Source organism: Eufriesea mexicana, unplaced genomic scaffold (assembly GCF_001483705.2).
Source record: "Eufriesea mexicana isolate 0111107269 unplaced genomic scaffold, ASM148370v2 scaffold757, whole genome shotgun sequence".
Lineage (NCBI taxonomy): Eukaryota > Metazoa > Arthropoda > Insecta > Hymenoptera > Apidae > Eufriesea > Eufriesea mexicana.
Genome location: NW_016908927.1, coordinates 1160657 through 1180049, shown reverse-complemented (window position 1 = coordinate 1180049; position 19393 = coordinate 1160657). Strand labels below are relative to the sequence as shown.

The 19393-nt window shown below is 27.4% G+C and overlaps 2 protein-coding genes across 9 annotated transcripts; one reads left to right on the top strand and one right to left on the bottom strand.

Annotated features, from left to right (window-relative positions):
- Window positions 1–4565: 4565 nt before the first annotated feature.
- Window positions 4566–7395, bottom strand: LOC108546766 (uncharacterized). Of its 2 annotated transcripts, XM_017899013.1 has the most exons (3): window positions 7228–7395; window positions 6897–7132; window positions 4566–5471 (listed from the first exon to the last, which is right to left on the bottom strand). In XM_017899013.1, the coding sequence occupies exons 1-3, from the start codon at window positions 7235–7237 to the stop codon at window positions 5463–5465; spliced, it is 255 nt and encodes an 84-aa protein (XP_017754502.1). In that variant the 5' UTR covers window positions 7238–7395; the 3' UTR covers window positions 4566–5462. The 2 variants fall into 2 exon arrangements, with proteins under 2 accessions (XP_017754502.1, XP_017754501.1); XM_017899012.1 differs by lacking the exons at window positions 6897–7132; window positions 7228–7395 and adding an exon at window positions 5579–5758.
- Window positions 7396–8965: 1570 nt separating this feature from the next.
- On the top strand, window positions 8966–16357 carry Liprin-beta (liprin-beta 1). Of its 7 annotated transcripts, XM_017899004.1 has the most exons (12): window positions 8966–9129; window positions 9652–9790; window positions 10045–10202; window positions 11864–11988; window positions 12060–12291; window positions 12798–12959; window positions 13135–13266; window positions 13378–13552; window positions 14010–14308; window positions 14373–14549; window positions 14665–15036; window positions 16105–16357. In XM_017899004.1, exons 2-12 carry the CDS (start codon window positions 9661–9663, stop codon window positions 16261–16263), a joined length of 2121 nt encoding a protein of 706 aa, XP_017754493.1. In that variant the 5' UTR covers window positions 8966–9129; window positions 9652–9660; the 3' UTR covers window positions 16264–16357. The 7 variants fall into 7 exon arrangements, with proteins under 7 accessions (XP_017754493.1, XP_017754489.1, XP_017754490.1 ...); XM_017898999.1 differs by lacking the exons at window positions 8966–9129; window positions 9652–9790; window positions 10045–10202 and adding exons at window positions 10985–11017; window positions 11199–11458 and having other exon boundaries at window positions 13378–13459; XM_017898997.1 differs by lacking the exons at window positions 8966–9129; window positions 9652–9790; window positions 10045–10202 and adding exons at window positions 10985–11017; window positions 11199–11458 and having other exon boundaries at window positions 16105–16263.
- The last annotated feature ends 3036 nt before the right edge of the window (window positions 16358–19393 follow it).

Below are 19393 nucleotides of genomic sequence, written 5' to 3'. Positions count from 1 at the left end.
CATTCACTTCTGCGTGGATCAGGTTGCACGAATCATTGATATCTGTCAGCTAACAAATGGTCTACACAAAATATCTACACAAATAATATACACAAAAGTTTTTATAAATTAGACTAGGATTGAGCTATTTTTTGTATCGACATCACACCAGCTTGTTTAATGTGTGAAAAAGTCGATACTAATCAATTTATGAAAAAAATTAAATACTTCGTCATTTTATATGTAGACTACATAGATCACTATTATCTTTTTAAGCGTTAATTGAATGGCAATTAAATGGCAATTAAATGGCACACTCGCTCTGAGCCGTAAACGGCTCTCCGCTTGGCAATGACATAAAAAATAGCCCTGTCCTAATCTAAATCATCATTTTCTCAAGTGTTAATATTTCAAACAAATTTTCAAATAGCTTTTGCGGTTAGATACTCCGACGAGAGTGAAGGCTACACCGTGTTGGAAGGGCGGAGGGAGTATAAGAGAATCTTGGAAATAAGAATTTAGTTATTAGATGACGAGAAGGGGGAAGGAAAGAAAAGAAGATTATCCTGGAAATGTACGGGATAAGTAAAGGGTAACAAGGATGAAAGAAAAGCGTAGATCAAGAAGGAAATTAAGCGAAAGGAAAAGTGAAATTAGTTGTCAAGAGGCAACCTGATGACGAGGAAACAAAAATAGGAATATCTATATATAGGGAGCCATAGGACAAAAAAAGGGAAACGATCAGTAAAAAGGTTGAAATAAATGACAGGAGAAAATGGGAAAATGAAAAATGTAACAAATACGTATCAAATATTCTTTTGAGAACTATCTCTCACCTAAATTTTATTAAACTCAGCGTGTACAGTTTGGATATGTTTTCTTGTAAGGACAACGAAAGGGAAAGCTGGAAGAGAAAAGTATAAAGGAAGGGAACTAAGCAGAAAGTGTAAGAGTATATAAGAGTATGCGAGCTTCGGTCACCGATAAGGCGGCGTGAGTGACGGGCACGTAGCAGTAATAACCGGAGTCTCAAAACGAAGCGACGATTCGCTTGATTTTCGCGGTGGATTAACAAAGAAGGTCCACCGTTAAAAGGACAGCTCGAGGGGCGGACGGAGTTTTACGTGAGAGACAAGAGTGGCATGTAAATATTGTATTGAATGGAATAAAGTATAATCGGCCACCGAGTGATAGACTCATTTTAACCCAGCCTTTTCTTCTCCTCCTCTTACAGTAATATATTTTCATGCGTATAAGCATCTATGTTTCAGTTATTTATGCATATCACAAGCATTTCTTAACTCATATAGGCAGGATTTTAGGTCACAAGTTACAAATTTAAACTTCGAAAAAGCTTATAAAGAAACGATTAAAAATGACAGACATCAAACTTCATTTATATAGAAGTTTACATAATTGTTGATATATGCGCATATATTTTAAGTGATAACCATGTAACAGTCTCCTGCAATTTTAAACGTTTAAATGACAAGTGGCGATTTTACGCTTCTTCTGTTTCGCGACATGCTCGGTTTCTGTTAATACGTGACTTTACGGCTACCGTTCCGTTTTAAGTAAATTAAAATAAAATTACAGTAATGTTACACTTTGTAGGTGTACATCTTTTTATTTTTATAAACAACGGATGTGACTACTTATGCTCACAAGGGTGTCAGAACAACACTGAATTGAAAGAATTACAACTTATCGCATATGAACAGAAAACTGCGCAATGGCGCTCCTTGGCATTTTTGATCGGGGAATAAAACAAGCGCAAAAGCGTTACTTGGCACTTTTGGACAAGGAGACAGTACTCAACGGTTAACCTATATATGAATTTTTATAAATAGACGGCCCAGATATTTTATTACATCAACATACGTACAAGCACAGTTCAATGTAATTGTATCGACAATTTTTTCAAATATCTCGAGAACGAAGGCCAATTGGCAATTATTATTTAAATAAAAGTTATTCTGAATTTTGTATTCTGTATTCTTTTCCAAATTTTGCCGTTTGCAAAAAAGTAGAAAAAGGATAGTACTTCTATATTTCATACTTCATATTTACATCTATATTAAAGACAAAAGCATTAAACCGTAGCTTTATCGAAATTAAAATCATAACATTTTCTACTCAAAAACCGTTTTTACAATTATCTAATAATTATTTGTATAAAAATGTATAAATACTACAAATGTGTAGAATTTTCTATTTTGTTTGCAATTATAATATATTTTGACGTATACTTATCTATAATTTTAAAATTAAACCTAATTTTAATTTCATTATTAACCCTTTCACTACTACGGGCGACTATAGTCGCTCTCCATAAGATGCCATTGAGGTACTACGGGCGACTATAGTCGCTCTCCATCAGTTGCCACTGAGGTACTACGAGCGACTATAATCACTCTCCATAAAATATCGTTTGTACATACGACGAGCATCTGCAGTTATTACACATCAACTATCTCACTATAGACATGCAGCGTGAGTATTTTGTTTTGCATTATTTGTTTATTACGGACCTCAATACTCAGCAAACCAAATGCCTCTGACGATCGGTCTCGCGTACCGTGCACAGTTTCGTCGCGGCGGCTCGTTCTGTAGGAGTACCACAGCGGAGAGTCCGCCCGTAACGAAAGGGTTAACGTTGTAATTTCATCCTATGCTTTATCAATAATATTAGAAATGACACTAAAATGATAAGGAAAATTTTGTTGCGATATAAAGCAACTAATACATATAAATGTAGCCCTCCTACAGCACGGCATCTTACAACACGGTTTCGATCTAACACGATAAAAAAGTTACGAAAACCTATGTACAACACTGTACTTCTACTGTACTAGCTAACATGATTTTTGTTTAACACATTTAAAAACTGAATTATCTTAAAATAATAACGGTAAGGAATAATGAACTACAGTGGCTTTACATGAAAATGTACAAACAAATTATAATTTATTCATTTAGAACTCTATTCCGATGTCAAAGCGGAAAGCGTTATGCAGAATTTACACCCCATCCGCGGCAAGGCTTGCCTACTTAGAGACACAGTATTGCGGAAAGTGCCGCAGTATCTAGAAGGATGAACTAAACTGCGATCGCTACCGGGGGGCCGCGGACGGAAAGCTCTTTTTTGTTTCTTTTTATCTCTATGGCCTAGCGACAAAAATAACTCCTCAAGCGGCTGATCGGCAGTCTGCCTCCAGCCATAATGTGTTATTAATAATGACTTTTTTATTTTTAACCCTTTGCGAACGAGCGCTGCATATATGCGTTCAGCGGAAACCTTCTATTTGGCCGAGGAACTCATATATGCGTTCGACAAAAATAACTGATAGGGCCGAGGGCTCGTAGATGTGTCCCACGTAAACGCGTTGCTATTGTGATATACCCCTACGATCCTACTTTGAAACTTTATTTCAAGGCGCTATTACTATTAGATAACGCTCCATGTCACCCACAAGAGTTGAGACATTTCAACGTTAAAATGGTATTCCTACCACATAATACTACTTCGTTGCTTGAACCATTTTATTTTAGACGTAACCAATCCAAAATCAATTAATGTAATGGAAGCTTGAAAGCAATTTTTAATTAAGCACTGCATCAACATCATATCTTTTTGTCACTAAAGAAATCTAGAAATATCAACGTTAAATGCATGTTGGAAAAATATATGACCATCTTCAGTTGAAATAGAAAACGTACTTAAATCGTAAGAAAATGAAATTAATGGCATATTAGAACTTACTAAATCAAACGGAGGCAAAGGTTTTGTGCATATGGCTATTGAGGACGTTCAAGATTTTAGTGGAAAAAGACGTTGACGAAGAGAATTTGATGGAAATGGCATCCGAAGCTGTAAAAAAAATTAATAATTTAACACTAATTTTTAAAAATTACAAGGTCTAAACTTAGCTGAAAGTTGTGAATCATTTTTTTCTTGAATGCAGACCTTTCCGCTGAAAGAAACCGAAAATTCAAAAGGGAACTGCAAAATTGTCTATCTCCATACCGTGATATCTACAATGACCTTGTGATTTTTTAAACAAGATAGAAGGATAGAAGGTGCAAAAAGTCTAAATGAAGAAAAAAGTCTTGAAAGTGAATGTGAAATCGTTCAGCCAAAAAAAAAACGTTCTCGTTTGATTGTACTGAGCAGTAATGGCGAAAATATTTACTAAATTACACCACGCTTACAGCACACCTTATAAACACTACTCATTCATTCTTCCACTGTTGCCGATTCTTTCACATTCACTCATCATTCATACCAATCGAGACATTACTACCAACATTATGTAATGCACTGTAGATTTACTTCTGTTTACAATTTTCGCAATTTCATTTTAATATCATTTCTTGTACACAGTTTTGTATTTCTAACTCTTTCCTATTCATATTCGTTATTATACTAAACAATTATACGTTACTCTTACTCAAGCGATGTCTTGTGATTAACTACATATTTCTTTGTTTACATTTGATGCTAATATTTACATTCAGCATTAAGATTCAAACCGAAACACAAATAACTTTGAAGCGTTTGAATACTTTTGTTTACCTTGCTTGTTGTGTATTTCAAGATAATCTATCATAAACACTATACATGCGATTGGATTACTTTCTAATTTTACTAACATAATCTTGGGATTTCCTTCTTGTTATACATACTGAATTGTTTTAAATATTCAGGATTAACATATATATTTTATGTACTAAAAGTAAGAAACCTAACCATTCGAATACTTTCGTTAGTCACTATATATACACACGAGTTCACGCTGCTCCAACTAAAACCTATGTCTAAGAGAAAACTGTTAATCTTACTATACCATTCTCGGCCTGACAAGCCTTCAAGGTACTTTGAGTACCTTCAAACTGTACAGCAGTTTATTGAGTCTGCATATTTTGTTCTCGTGGCTCGGCACTACAAATTTTTCAGATTAGTCGCTTTCATCTTTCCGTGTCATTATGGCTTCTTGATCTGCTTCTGTGATTACATGCAACTGTCTTTCTCTATGAGCTACCAATACTGTAGAGCCATCTTTGTGTTTGACAGACATTTTTCTTTACGTCTTTATTAAACGTAATCGTGTAACCTTTATCGTGTAACCATATTCAAAACCGAGGCTACATTCATTCGCAAATTCGGCAGAAACATGGCATTTTGTAGTTTTATGTTATTCGTGGATTTGTTGCATAAACTGGATTTTTACTTCACCGAGTCCTGCCGATTTCACGTGTTGCTCGGCAGCGATGTAAATGTCATTGCGTTTATTTTTATTGAGTGATATGAACTTATTGAGTTGTTGTTGCACATGTGTTTCGTAGCCCTATTGTCCAAACACCAAGAATCATGTTTGTTCACATCTGTGTTCAGGACGACGGCGGACATTGCATCCTCCCTCTTGTTCATTTTGCACCTCCTGCTTCTCGAGGACCTGCGATCTTTTGCCTTGTGACCAGGTTTATTGCAACTGTAACATTTTATAATCGATATCTATATGTTAAATCAATTGCTTTCCCCTTTTGCGTTCATCCCCCTATATTTGTCTAATATGTTAGTATTTCAAGTGAATATGACCTCGTTTCTACTTCATTTGATGCCGTGTTTCTAGCATTTCGTTCTTTCCTTTTGATCTTCGGATTTTCTATTGTCGAAATGTCGTTATTTGATTCGATCGATATGCAAAAACTTTCGAACTCAGTCGGTAAGGTGCCTAGCAGCATTAACGACTGCAAATCGGTCGGTAACGTAAGTTTCTTGAAGCTGTTCAATTTTATTTTAAAAATTAACTAACAAGAAGAGTGCAAGGCCTTGGGGTCACCGATTTAGTTTAAATTTTGCAGGATGGTAAATTTAGTTCCCCTGGTGGTGAAGGTATATAATTATAAGAATCACTACTCAATCATTTTTAAGATATTTGCAACTGAAGATTCATCATTTAATTCACTGTTTAATTCAGTTCTGTTCTGAATTATTACAATGTAATGATTGAATAGAGTGTCAACGGACTAGTGTTGATATGTGTTAGGATCAAGGCTCAAATCCATAGAGGATGAATAATCTTTTCTCTTTTTCTTTCATTTCTTTTTTATTTTGTATTAATTTTTTACATATAAAGATACATACTGAAGTTTAAATAAATTGGAAATTATATGTCTTTATTTACTAAGAAACTTACAGAAGTTTTGTTTGCGATAAAAGAACATAAAAATATAAATTATCCACCATTGTATGGACATTGAAGGACAAGTATCTAATCTTATTTTTATTCTTATTCTGTTAATCTGACAAATGTTTTATTTATTGTTTCCTTCCACAATTTATTATTTACAGGTATGATCAACTGAAAGTTAAGGGGCTTTTCTTCTGTTTCTCTTGCATAAATGTTTTTATTATTTTATAATAAATGTTTTTCTATACTTATATGAATGATAATAGCAAACAAACTTTTTGTAAGATATCTAGTAAATAAAGACATTTCTTTCCAATTTATTTAAACTCCATTATGTATCTCAATATGGAAGAAATTCATACAAAGTAAAAAAGAATTGAAAAGAAAAAATATATATTCTCATCTTCCCGGGCATTGAATCCTAACGCATAGGAATACTAATCCATTGCCACTACACTAAACTATTACATGGTAATCATTCTGAACAGCACTGAATTAAACCAATGATAAATCTTTAATTGCAAATATCTTAAAAATTATTGAGTAGTGACCCCTATAATCATATACCTTCACCATCAGGGGAACTAAATTTACCATCCTGCAAAATTTGAACTAAATCGGTGACCTCTAGGTCTTATACTCTCCTTATGAGTGCTGCATCATGAATACATTAGACTCCTTTCGCGTACAGTATAATTGTTTATAAAGTGTTACTTTCCTTACCGGACTTTTGGATCTGTAAATATTGTTTAGACTTTCCCAGGCCTCTCTGGAAGTTTCCGCGCGCTTCACGTGGCCTAGCTGATTCTTCGTAATACTTAGAAAAATTAAGGCCTTCTCATCCTTTCTAACCCAAATTGCGTCATTTTGTTTGGCCTTCGACTCCGTTTCGTTGACGTACCCCCTCAGATCTTTGTAGATAAGGGCGCTCCTCATGTTCAGCACCTCGTAACTTTCGTCTGTAAGCTTTTCAATATTATGAACACTGCTTCCACTGACCACCTTCTTATTAATGTTTTCTTTCTTTTTTTGTTTTTAAATCACTAGAGTTAACCTGTGCCCATAACCTGTTGGTTGAATACTTATAAAGAAGATGCACCTTCATCTCTCGTAGCAGCAATCGACAAACTACGCCATAAAAATACCCGGAAAACAAAAGATGATCACACACACGCGACATACACACACACCGACACACCCTAATGTGGCCTCGCGGCTACCTCTCCTGTATGTGCAATATGCTTTCATCAAATGGTAATGTAGAGTAGATATACAAATGCAACAAAGTCTTATTGATTATATTCTATTCATTCTATTATCGATTTGAAAATTGATTTATTCTTACAGTCTAAAGTATATAAACACGAAACAACATATGCATCTTCTACTGTCACTATTTAAAGAGTGAAGTCACGTTTGGTTTTGTTTAATAATTTGATAATTTTTAGTTTTAACTTTTATGTCAGAGTTAAGTACTATTATATCTGATGAAATAATAAAACCTAAGACAAGATAATAAGTAGAATATCAATATTTGATTTATTTTCCCATTGTGTTTCAAACAATATTTTAACTTATATTTAAAAATTGAATAGAAACTATAAAGTTTTACATTTTATTTTATATTAATAGAATTGATTATCAAAATTTAAGAATTACGGAACAAAAAATCAATATACAATGAAGCTGTTCATTTTTCTATTTTATTATGTTGTTCATTTGTTCAATTTTATCTAGTAATTTAATTAATTAGTTATGTTAAGTTTAATTGAATTTTATATAAGTCAAATATTATATTTAAATCTATTGAATTATTTACATGTTTATACAAATTTTTATAAATGTTAAGAAATTTCTAAATAACATCAATTTAAATAGAATTTTTAATTGTAGTTTAATTAAATTTTATATAATTATTTATTTTATACCTTTTTGTATTAGACTCTTTGTAATAAATCTGTCTTCTAATTATAAACAGTTATGTACATATGTGTACGTAGTGTATTATTGAATATTATTTAAAACATTTTTTGTTTTGAATTTGTTTTGAATATGTTTAAATATATATATATATTTTTGTACAAATAATTTAAAATGCTCCAAGCTATTAATTCAAAACATACATAACAATGAATGTAGAATATTTATAGATAAAATAGCAAGAGAGATAAATTTTATCAAAAGTACTAAACTGTATATACCTTTGTACTACGATCCTATTTATGAGAGATATGTAACATTAAAATTGTATTCAAATATGAAAGTATATTTCCTGACCTTGTAACATGTGATAAATATTTGCCCTAAAAGTATCCTATCCATTTAAAACATTGTAAAAATATTTATACTATGATTGTTAATTTACAGTTTCCTAAAAAATGCATGTATATTCGTCTATTTATTCATTCAAATTTATGGTTGTTAGCAATTTGATTAAATGTACAGTGAAAAAAAAAATAAAATTTTCTATCTTCCATGACTATGACTACAAACACATTGGTATTATATATCGTATATCTATATTTCCCTTTTATTTGATAGTTCATTTTGTGAATAGAAAAATATTTATAATAGTTATTGTTATTTATAGAAATTGAAATTATTTAATTATTACTTTTACAATATTAAAATATTTAAAAAAATAAAAATACTTTGACATTCTCTTAAAATATTGAAATAAATATATTTGTTTGATAGTTAATTTAATTTGATATTAATATTATATTATTCGTGACTCAATTTCTACCATTTAAAACTAGTTTGCTAATTCTATGGCTGGAGGGCGGGTGAAACACAAAAAGAAGTCAAATACTACTATGGTCATAAACTATTAGGCGTTGTTCTTAACACCTGTTGCTTTTTCTGTGCTTCTTAACTTGAATCAATTTTTAATTTAGTATTTAAATAAATTTTAAATTATTTTTGTTGATACCAATTTAAATCATGATACAGCGAGGTAAGTTTTTTTTCAAAAAAGGCGTTCCTGTAATAATTTCTAATTTTATTTATTACTAAAGAATATATAAATTCACTATTAAATCAACAAAAAAAGACAATATAAATTAATAAAGAATGTTTTATTATTTTTTATTTAATTTTTGAATATGTAAATAGTTTAAGTAAACACGCCATTTTGAAGTGCTGACTTGTTTGACAGTTTACTGTATCTTTTTCTGTCTTACTGTTATTTTTTCTTTTTCTTTTATTATTAGCCTGTAAATGAAGTTATATGTTCGAATTTTTGAATAGAATAGTTTTCAAAAAATCACTATGTTTTAAATGTAAAAATAATTTTAGAATATGAATTTTTAGGTTATATACATTTAGATATAAATTTTTAGTATTCAACAATTTTATGTAAGTTTAACATAATTTTTCGGATATCTATAATTTTTATGAAGTAATTATCGTTCTATATAGCCAACATTTTATTGCATACATTATAATATTTTTAATGTATAGTTTTATTCATTTACAGAAATTAGCAATGGGTAAAAGTGAAGAAAGGAACGGAAACACTATACAAGCAGGAGAATCAACTTTTCTTACAAAAACATCAAGTGAAGCTAGTAAGATGTTGGAAGCTGCTTTATTACAAATGGATGACATTATTTCTGGTAAACTATATATAATTATTAGTGTAAATTAATGTTATTTAAAAAATATACAAATACATAACAATTAATTAGTTCCATTTAAAATATTTAATTACGACATAGATGATCCTAAAAATAATTTAAAATCTTTTATTTTATTAAACTATTAAACTCTGTTTTGTTATATTATTATATTGAAGAAAAAAATTTGATAAGTAATATTATATACTAGTTAAAATGTATACAATTATTAATATTCTAATGTTTATTAATAGGTGTATGCACAGACTCTAACAATGAAAGTAACATAGAATGGAAAGATTCTATTAAAGAAGCCACAAAAAATCTTTTAACAATAATTAAAAGTTCTCCAAGTCCTCCTTCTCCACCAGATACAGCCACCACTGAAATTTTAATGCAGTGGATGCAACCGGTAAATTTAAATATCTATTACAAACTTATATTATTTTTATAGAAGTATAAATTAATTGGATTAGAAACCAAATTCTATATTACATAAAATAATATAAAAAAAAACTTTTAGCATATTTTAAGACATTTCAATATATTTCAAATTATTTTTACATATTGTATACTATTTTCAAACAAAAATTGTTGCATATAGTATATTAAACAAACTTCTACTTGTTAAATTGCTAATGGTATAAAATTCATGATTTTCATTATTGTTCCATATTTAGTTGGGAAATTATACTTGATTAAATTATACAAACAATTTTATTTACTTACATATACCATATAATATGGATATAAATATTCTTCAATATCTCTAAATACATAACTAAATGTAAAGAAGAATATAGGAATTATATAAATTTTTAAATTAAAATTTTTCTTTTTTTAAATATATATATTTAAATCTAACTGAAAAACCCATATTCTTGAATATAAAAAATTTTATTGATATTATGTTAATAACATTGTTAAATAAAAAGTTTATTTATTAGTATTGAACAGTATAAAAAAACAGTCGAGTGATCTATATATAGATTATATCACGTGACTACTCACATCTTGAGGAATTTGAGGATGGTAATTTTAGTTTCTTACGAAATCGTTCCATATTCGCTTCGTCAAAATTGTTTATTATTGATATTCGCTATTAATATCTTTATTAGTAATATGAAAAAAAGAAAAATATGTAACTGAAAATTATTTATTATTAATTTAAAAAATAACGATAAAAATAAATGATGAATGAAGAAAAGAACAAACAAAAGGGAAAAGGTCCTGTTAATAAGTGAAAGAAACTAGGATTAAATGATTATTAAGAAAATTCTTATTTATAAACTGTATTTAATTATTTAAAGATATAATTATTTAAGTAGCATTTTACATTGTTTAATTAAATAAATTTTATATAAATTTATATACACTAGTGTAAATACAGTTTTGTTGTTTATTTTAGATAATAATATTTTATTTGACATTTTGAACACAAAAACTGAGATTAGTAAAAGTAATCATTAAATATACCACAAAAAATTTATGGGATAGATTCATTTCTATTCAAACTCAGTAGAAACTATGTCGACATCAAAACAATTAAATAGTAGTTGGACTCCCTCAGAAGACTATGATTCTTCAAATTCTGAACAGGAGGATGAGCTTGCAAATATTGATTTTTTTGAACATCAAATAGATGAATCTGACAATAGCTTTTGCCAGGTAATATATAATGAAATATGTAAAGCTAAAAATCAAAATACTTCTAATTTATTTTACTTGTATTTTATTTATCTTAATCTAAAATTATATAGGTTTTTTTTTAAATAATTAATCTTTGAAAAATATAAATGTAATTTTATTAAATATGAAAGTATGTAAGTACTTAAGTATATACATGCGTAAGTTTTTTATTTATATGTATCTATATATTTTTATAAAAGAAATTTGTTGAAACAAAATTCATTTCAAATTGTATTGAAATGTTATCAAATAAATTTCTATTAAAGATACAATTTTATGATTTTAATTTTTAGAATTGATAATTTTCTAATTTGTGTGATTAATATGTAGAACAAAAATATAAAAAAAATGAAAATATTTAGGAGAATCATTTTGTTTTCTTAGAGTTGTCCATTAGATTACACTAAAATGATTTCTCTGAAGGGAAGTGTCCCTAATCTCTATGCATCCACAAATTTAACACATATTGGAATTCTACCACCTACTTGTTGTGCAGTATATGATATGAGGTCTTTGTGTTTTTATTTCTTTGTTGTTATTTTTAAACTTAAATTACTGATTTCATAACTTGATTAAACAGCCATATTTCAAAAGCCCATCATGTTCATGAAAATAAAGAGAGTACAAGAAATAAAAGCAATCAATATTTAGAATTAGGGAAAAGACAACGACTGAAGAATAAAATAGAACGTGAACAAAGAACTAGATCACAATCAGATAATTTTTTGAGAACAAGAGAATCTCCCTATTGTTGCTCTTTGCAACATTTTCAAGACACTCAAAAATGGAATAAGTGTCAGGCAAAGTTTGAGGTATAATGATACTTATAATAAAAGATATTAGTGTGTTGATAACTAAAATAATGTGTGATATAATTTATATGATCTAAATGATTAACATAATAATAATTAATTTAAATATATTAAAATAAAAACAATATATATTCTAAAAACTTGTTTTTTCAAATTTGAGAGTTAAGCTATATTAATTTATAAACACTATGGAACTTGAAATGAATATATAAAACTAATATTCTGATTATTAATGTTTAATATTTTGTTACATAAATTAACATAATATATATGTATGCTGATACTATATTCAAATTATTAATGTCAAATAATATAAAGTATGAAAGATTTCTATGAATCTTTTCTTTTATGTTGGTAATATAATTTTAAATTATATTATTTAATTAAATATTGTAATATTCTAACTGATGAATTTTTGTTAAATATTAAACCATAGTCCTATTGATTATTAATATAATTATAACTAACAAATTGTATTTTATGTAAAATATTAAATAATATTACAGGAACGTTTAAATAAATTAGAAAATGAACGTGAAGCTCTACATATGGAAATATCTGTTTTATCAGAACAAGTGGATGCACAAGCTAATAAAATTCAAGAATTAGAAAGTATGCTTAGAGAGAAGAAAGATTCCCTCCGAAGGATGGAAGAGGCATTGCAAAAAGTAATTTCAATATTTCATTTTATGTAATAATTTTGATTAATTCTGTTGTTGGTAGTTTACAACATAATTTACATTATGTTTTGACTCCATTTCTGGTTTACTCTATTCCATTTTTATTTCTACTTTTTTTTATTTTTCTACTTTCATTTTATTTCAATTGTTTTAATTTTTAAAGGAAGTACTTTCAAGAAGTGCTTTGGAAACACAAAAATTAGAACTTTTGAGTTCTTTATCAGAAATGAAACTTAGACAAGCAAGTTTAGAACATGAAAATCTTGCACTTCGTGGTACAAGTCCTATGTCAAACGTAAGTTGACATAATTATTATAAAATTATATACTGTTTTGCAGAAGTATATACATAATCATACTAAATTTGTGAAAAACATAAATACATAATTATTACTAATTTATTACAGGGAGAGAAATTTGGAAGGCATACCAGTCAATATAGTAGTCTTCCTAGGCCACCGAGTTCTTCAAAGAAAGGTGTAATGTTTGGTAAGGTACCCAGTTTAGCTTCTGGAGTACACACGACAGTACCATTGGCCATTAAAGGAGCCTCCGCGAGATGCCTGTCTGCGCCTACTCTAGGTTGCGATTGATTCTTTCTTTAAGCATGCATCTTTAAATGTCTTTTTAAGAAAATAATTGTTCTTTTTATATGACAGGCAGTCGTGGCTAATGATTTAAAATTTAATTTATGTTAACATTAATTAAATTTGTTTCTCTAAAATTTAAATTTTGTGTTGACTTTTGCATGAAAATGTTGATTTTGTTTATTCTAATCTATAATATAATTCATATATAATCATATTGTATAATATAATAATACCATGTATTCAAGATTCTATTGTTTTAAACACTGGTACATTTATTATATTCTTATGTATAATATAAGATTTTAGTTATACTGAATTTAGTTTAATATTATTTGATTTAATATTATTTAATATTATTATATAATGATATTATAATGATATTATATAATATATATAATAATATTATATTAATTATAATAATATTATTACAATATTATTTAATATTTTAGCTGAAGAGGAAAAAATTATTATAGAAGATTCAAACTCTCGATCGATACAATCAATCAGTCAGAAATCTTTAATAGAGCTGTCAATGGAAGAAATTGGAGATTGGCTCACAAATTTAGGATTAGAATGTTACTCGGGTGAATTGAGACGATGGGGAGCTACTGGAGCAAAATTATTAGAATGTTCACAACAACAAATGGAAAAGGAATTAGAAATTAAAAATGTTCTTCATAGGAAAAAATTATTGTATGCAATAGAATCAGAGAAATATGGTGGAGCTGAATTTCTTGGATCAGATAAGGTATGTAATTTTTAATATAATTTCCTAAGAAGATATATAGTCACAAATATTTATGAAATTATAGATGGATAATGCAGCAGTTTTACGATGGCTGGATGATATTGGATTACCACAGCACAAAGAAGCTTTCCAAAATGGTAAAGTTGATGGTAGAATGTTACACCGTCTCACTACTGAAGATCTTTTAAATCTTGGAGTTACTGCACAATTACATGCTGCAAGTCTTAGACGAGGAATTCAGGTAATATGTTATAAGTAATGATATAAGTATAGGAAATTAATCACTTCAATAAACTGAGATATAATATACTAATACAAGTTTTGTACATATTGTAAAAGTATATTTAATTTTGTAGATTCTTCGAGAACTAAATTTTGAATTTGATAACCTTGAAAGAAGATCTATAAATGGAAATGGGGCAGAGGGTGGTAATGTTCACCTTTGGACAAATCATCGAGTAATGGAATGGCTTAGAGTAGTTGATTTAGCTGAATATGCTCCAAATATGAGAGGATCTGGCGTACATGGAGGTTTAATGATGTATGAAGGCAGATTTACATCAGAATTATTGGCAACATTACTTAGTATCTCTCCAGGGAAAACACTTCTTCGTAGACATTTAACTACACATTTCAATCAAATCCTTGGGAGGGAAGTTGTACAAAGAAAAAGAGAAATTGAAAGCACCCTTGGATTTGTTCCACTTACGCTTACTGCTCGTTTGAAGGTATATTCAATTATTTTTTAATAAATGAGTTAATTGTCAAATGATGACGATGAATGACAATTCATAGAAGCCTGGTTACTCATGACTCTACAAATTATATGCATCTAAAATATTAGATTTTATTGCAATTTTATTTATTAGATCTATTAAATATTACATTTAACTTTCCTTCAACAAATACTATTATTTTGTTTGTTTCTTTTATACATTTGGAGTATTACTGTTTTAATACGATATGTTATTTTAGTTGGTCATTTGAGCACAATATCTGGTTTATTAATTTCTTCCACTAAGACTTTCTTTATATATTTTCTATAATATGTTTAGATTCCATATGTAGGATCCATACCATGTGCAGGGATCAATAAGTATTTTGAGGCAATTTATTAATAATGATTCTTTGTACATTGTCATAAATATTTCTGAAAAATGAGTAAGTTCTTTATGGCCAATTGTAGTATAGTCTACTGTTTCAAACTGTTCATCATAAAATTAGCATTTGTCTTTTATAGTAGTTGATTATATATTTTTTATAATTCCATTATTAATTTGGTGTTGTATGACTATTGTGAAATTTATTAATTCCAAAGATATAACTATATATAAGCCACACATTAAATACTCCTATATTTATGTGTGATTGATGTGTTAATTGATGAGCATACTTTTAGTATAACATACTCTTTTTTAATCCAACTTCATCCTGTTGCTATAAATTAAATGTCATTGCGTCCCATTATAACATATTCCACCATATATACTTAAATAAGACTGTATATTGAATCCAGGAACTTAAAGAGGAAATATATCAAAGGAATAGAATTGTTTGTTATAGAAATCGTTAATAGAAAAGTTCGTTATAAATATGAAAATAAATAAAAATTGAATCTTGAGAAAGAAATATATCCGTAAATACTTTAAATAATAAATCTAAGCAAAATAAAGTAATAGTTAATAAAAAATTATTATTTTATATTATTCAACTAAATGGTACTTAATTAATTAATATAATTAATATGATATATCATATTTAAATGTCATGATTAAATTGGAATCAAATTGATTTAGGTACCGAAGAAATCTCAGTTTACTTTAAAACGTAAGAAAAGCAAGAATGAAGCAGATTATGGTAATTTGGTTTGTCCTCTGGATACTTCACCTCCAGGTACTCCATCAACCCCTACTTCAACACCCGGCAGCCCTAACTTGAATTCACCTACATTTTAACAATAATTACTGATTACAGTCTCGTAAGTCTAACTCAACTAATTCTAATTCAATAATTTCAAATATAAGAAGGAACTTATATTTCTTGTTTAATAAAGCAGTCATTAAATATATTATTTTATATTGAACTTGTATTTTACGTTTTTATTTTGTGTGCGAATTATGTTTCTTAATTTTAATTAATTGATTAAATAATTTTAAACATAAAAATTAGAAGTGAGTTAAAACAAAATTGCTAGATTCATGACACTTGAATTCAAAACTATGAAAACTATGAAATTGAAGATTTCGAAACTCTAAATATTAACTTTTTCCTTATGTTTCTAAGAACTATTCATTTTATCAAGAATTAAAGTCACCATAAATTTTTTTAGAGAAATATTCCATTTATTAAATATAATTATGTAATTAAATGAAACTTAAATGTATTGGAATTAAATATAATTTAAATAAACGAAAAAATTTCATTTCAACACTTTTAGAAAATAATAAAAAGAAAAAATTAAATGTTAATATTTATTTACAAAAATATCTATTCAAGATGCTTATTTAAAAATACTAGCATCCAAACTCTTTCTGGATCTAGTCAAGATTTATTAGGAATAAGGAGGTAGAGATAAAAAATAAAATTTACGTAAATCGTTATTTACTTAGATTTCGAAAGTTTTGTATCATGAAAATAACAAAAAGCTTCTAGTTTTAACCGTTTGAGTCCCAGAGGGTTTTGAAAAAACATTGTCGAAGTATCCCGAATAACGCGACCGCGCTTTCTCTAAGTGAGTACGAGATGACCCAAGCAGCGCAATAGCGCTTCTTTTATTTTATATCGAGAAATCCCAAGCGGCGTGATAGCGCTTCGTGTACTTTATGCAGTACCAAAAATGCAATAAAAAGATCACATTTAATTTGTGTGCGATGTAAAAAAGAAATTCATCCAATATGTTTTGATAAACACCGATGTTACAAATTATAGGTGTTACTCTCCGTTTAAATTGTTTGTTCATAAGACAAAAATATTTTTAATTTGTAATTCGTTATTTTATGAAATACATCTGTATTATTACATATGCGTACTGTAAGTTTATAAATATCTCAAGTTTTGTTCGACAAAAATTATTGGGAAGATAACAATGAAATACAAAATGTTTTATTTTGTAATATATTATTGCACTATTATTATAGTATTGTACCTATTGTAAAATATAATATTTACATTAAAAGAAGGAGCTGTGTGGTGTACTTGCGTCAGTAAATCTGAGCGCGCGACTTCGACAGTTGGTGACGCACCGTCAGTTGTTCGCAACGCTCGAAATGTGCTGGGTTTTCTCGACATAAAATCTGAACAATGCGATCGCGCTGCTTGAGACTCAAACGGTTAAAGAGTTTCGAATGTCACATCACTAATAAAAATAGTACAATTAAAATAACACTTAAAACAATTTTTGTATATAAAAACGTTAATAAGTAAAAATCAGCAGTTAAAGAAAAATTCATATTATTAAGGATATCCTATAAAAGAAAATAAACGTTTAAAATTCTATTTTATTTAGTTTATATATGTTGCATATCTACAATATTTAAGTTGAATTTCTTTCATTGCTTCTATTGTATTTAAAAATGATGTATTAACATTTTATAAATTCAATTAGTAAATTATTATTACATCAGATTCTAATCAAATCATAATAACATTATGTTATTATTTTCATCTATATATATGAAAAATAATCAATCAATTTTAAGTAGTCAAAAAATAAAACATAAGTAATATCAATAGTAATTGAAAACAATTTTTGAAATTTAATCTCAAATATTATTATCAAAAAATCTTATTAATTAATATATACAAAATAGTAATATTTACTATTATGTACATTATATTTAAGAATAAATATATAATAAATAAATTATAACTTACATGTAATCATTTTTATTTGAGGTTCTAATATATTTTAACAATTTTTTACTACATTACATATACTATATTACATATATACTATGATAATTGTATATTATCATTATATGTTACCATAATCATTTGTAGATATATGCCATGCATATTTATTTTGATTATTATTTCATTGTCCATTGATACTTTACTAATTACATATTAAAAGAGGTAAGTTTATACATTATTTTAATTACTTACCTGCATATTTCATACATTTTATCATTTGTCCACATATTATATTATTTACTTATTTATATATTTTTCTATAATATAAAATACTATCATATGTCCATAATATTCATGTAAATTCATTAATTTTTTCCAGAGTCTGGAGATATTAATCAAAGAAGAGCAATTGGTTGCATCTGAAAAATTATAAGAAATAAATTGTAAATAAGGAAATTGTTGTAAGAACTACTGTATCACTTTTTAAATTGTCTTATTCTTTAACCTTAAATGATGAATACAAGAATTGTTTTTAAAAATTTTAATGCATTACATTTTTATAACAATTTTTATAACAAAATGTACACTTTCATTGTATTCATTTACTTTATTATCACTATAGTTTTTCATATTAGAGACAGAAAAGATATACATGTGATAGCAACATCGAACTTAGTAAAAATTAAAGTACAAGTTGTAGTCATGTAAAAATATAAATAATTGATATAGCATGTGTATTTACAATAAGTTAAAAATAAATATAATATATAAATCATTAATTTACATAAGTAATTTAATTACTTTTATAATTTTATCATATATTTTATTTAACTAAAATTTTTGGTTGTATTATTTGATGTATAAGTAAAAATAGATAACTAAATATATTATAATACAAATTATTTTAAATTTGATAATATCTTTTTTTATTTTATATAATCAAATTATATCTGTTGATTTTATGTTATTTAGTTAATTAATATAATGTCTAATTAAGATTATTTCCCTTATTAAATATAAGTACTATACTAATTCTATCAAAAATTCAAAATTGTTATATTTCCGAAATATTTACCTATTTTATACTTGAAAATTAATAAAAATATAAAGTTTATTACTTAAATTACTTTCATTAATTGTAACTGTTAATTAATTTTTGAAAATAATTTTGAAGAAAAATATTATTCTTTTAAGTTTAATTACAAATCATCAAATATACTAATTAAAAAATTT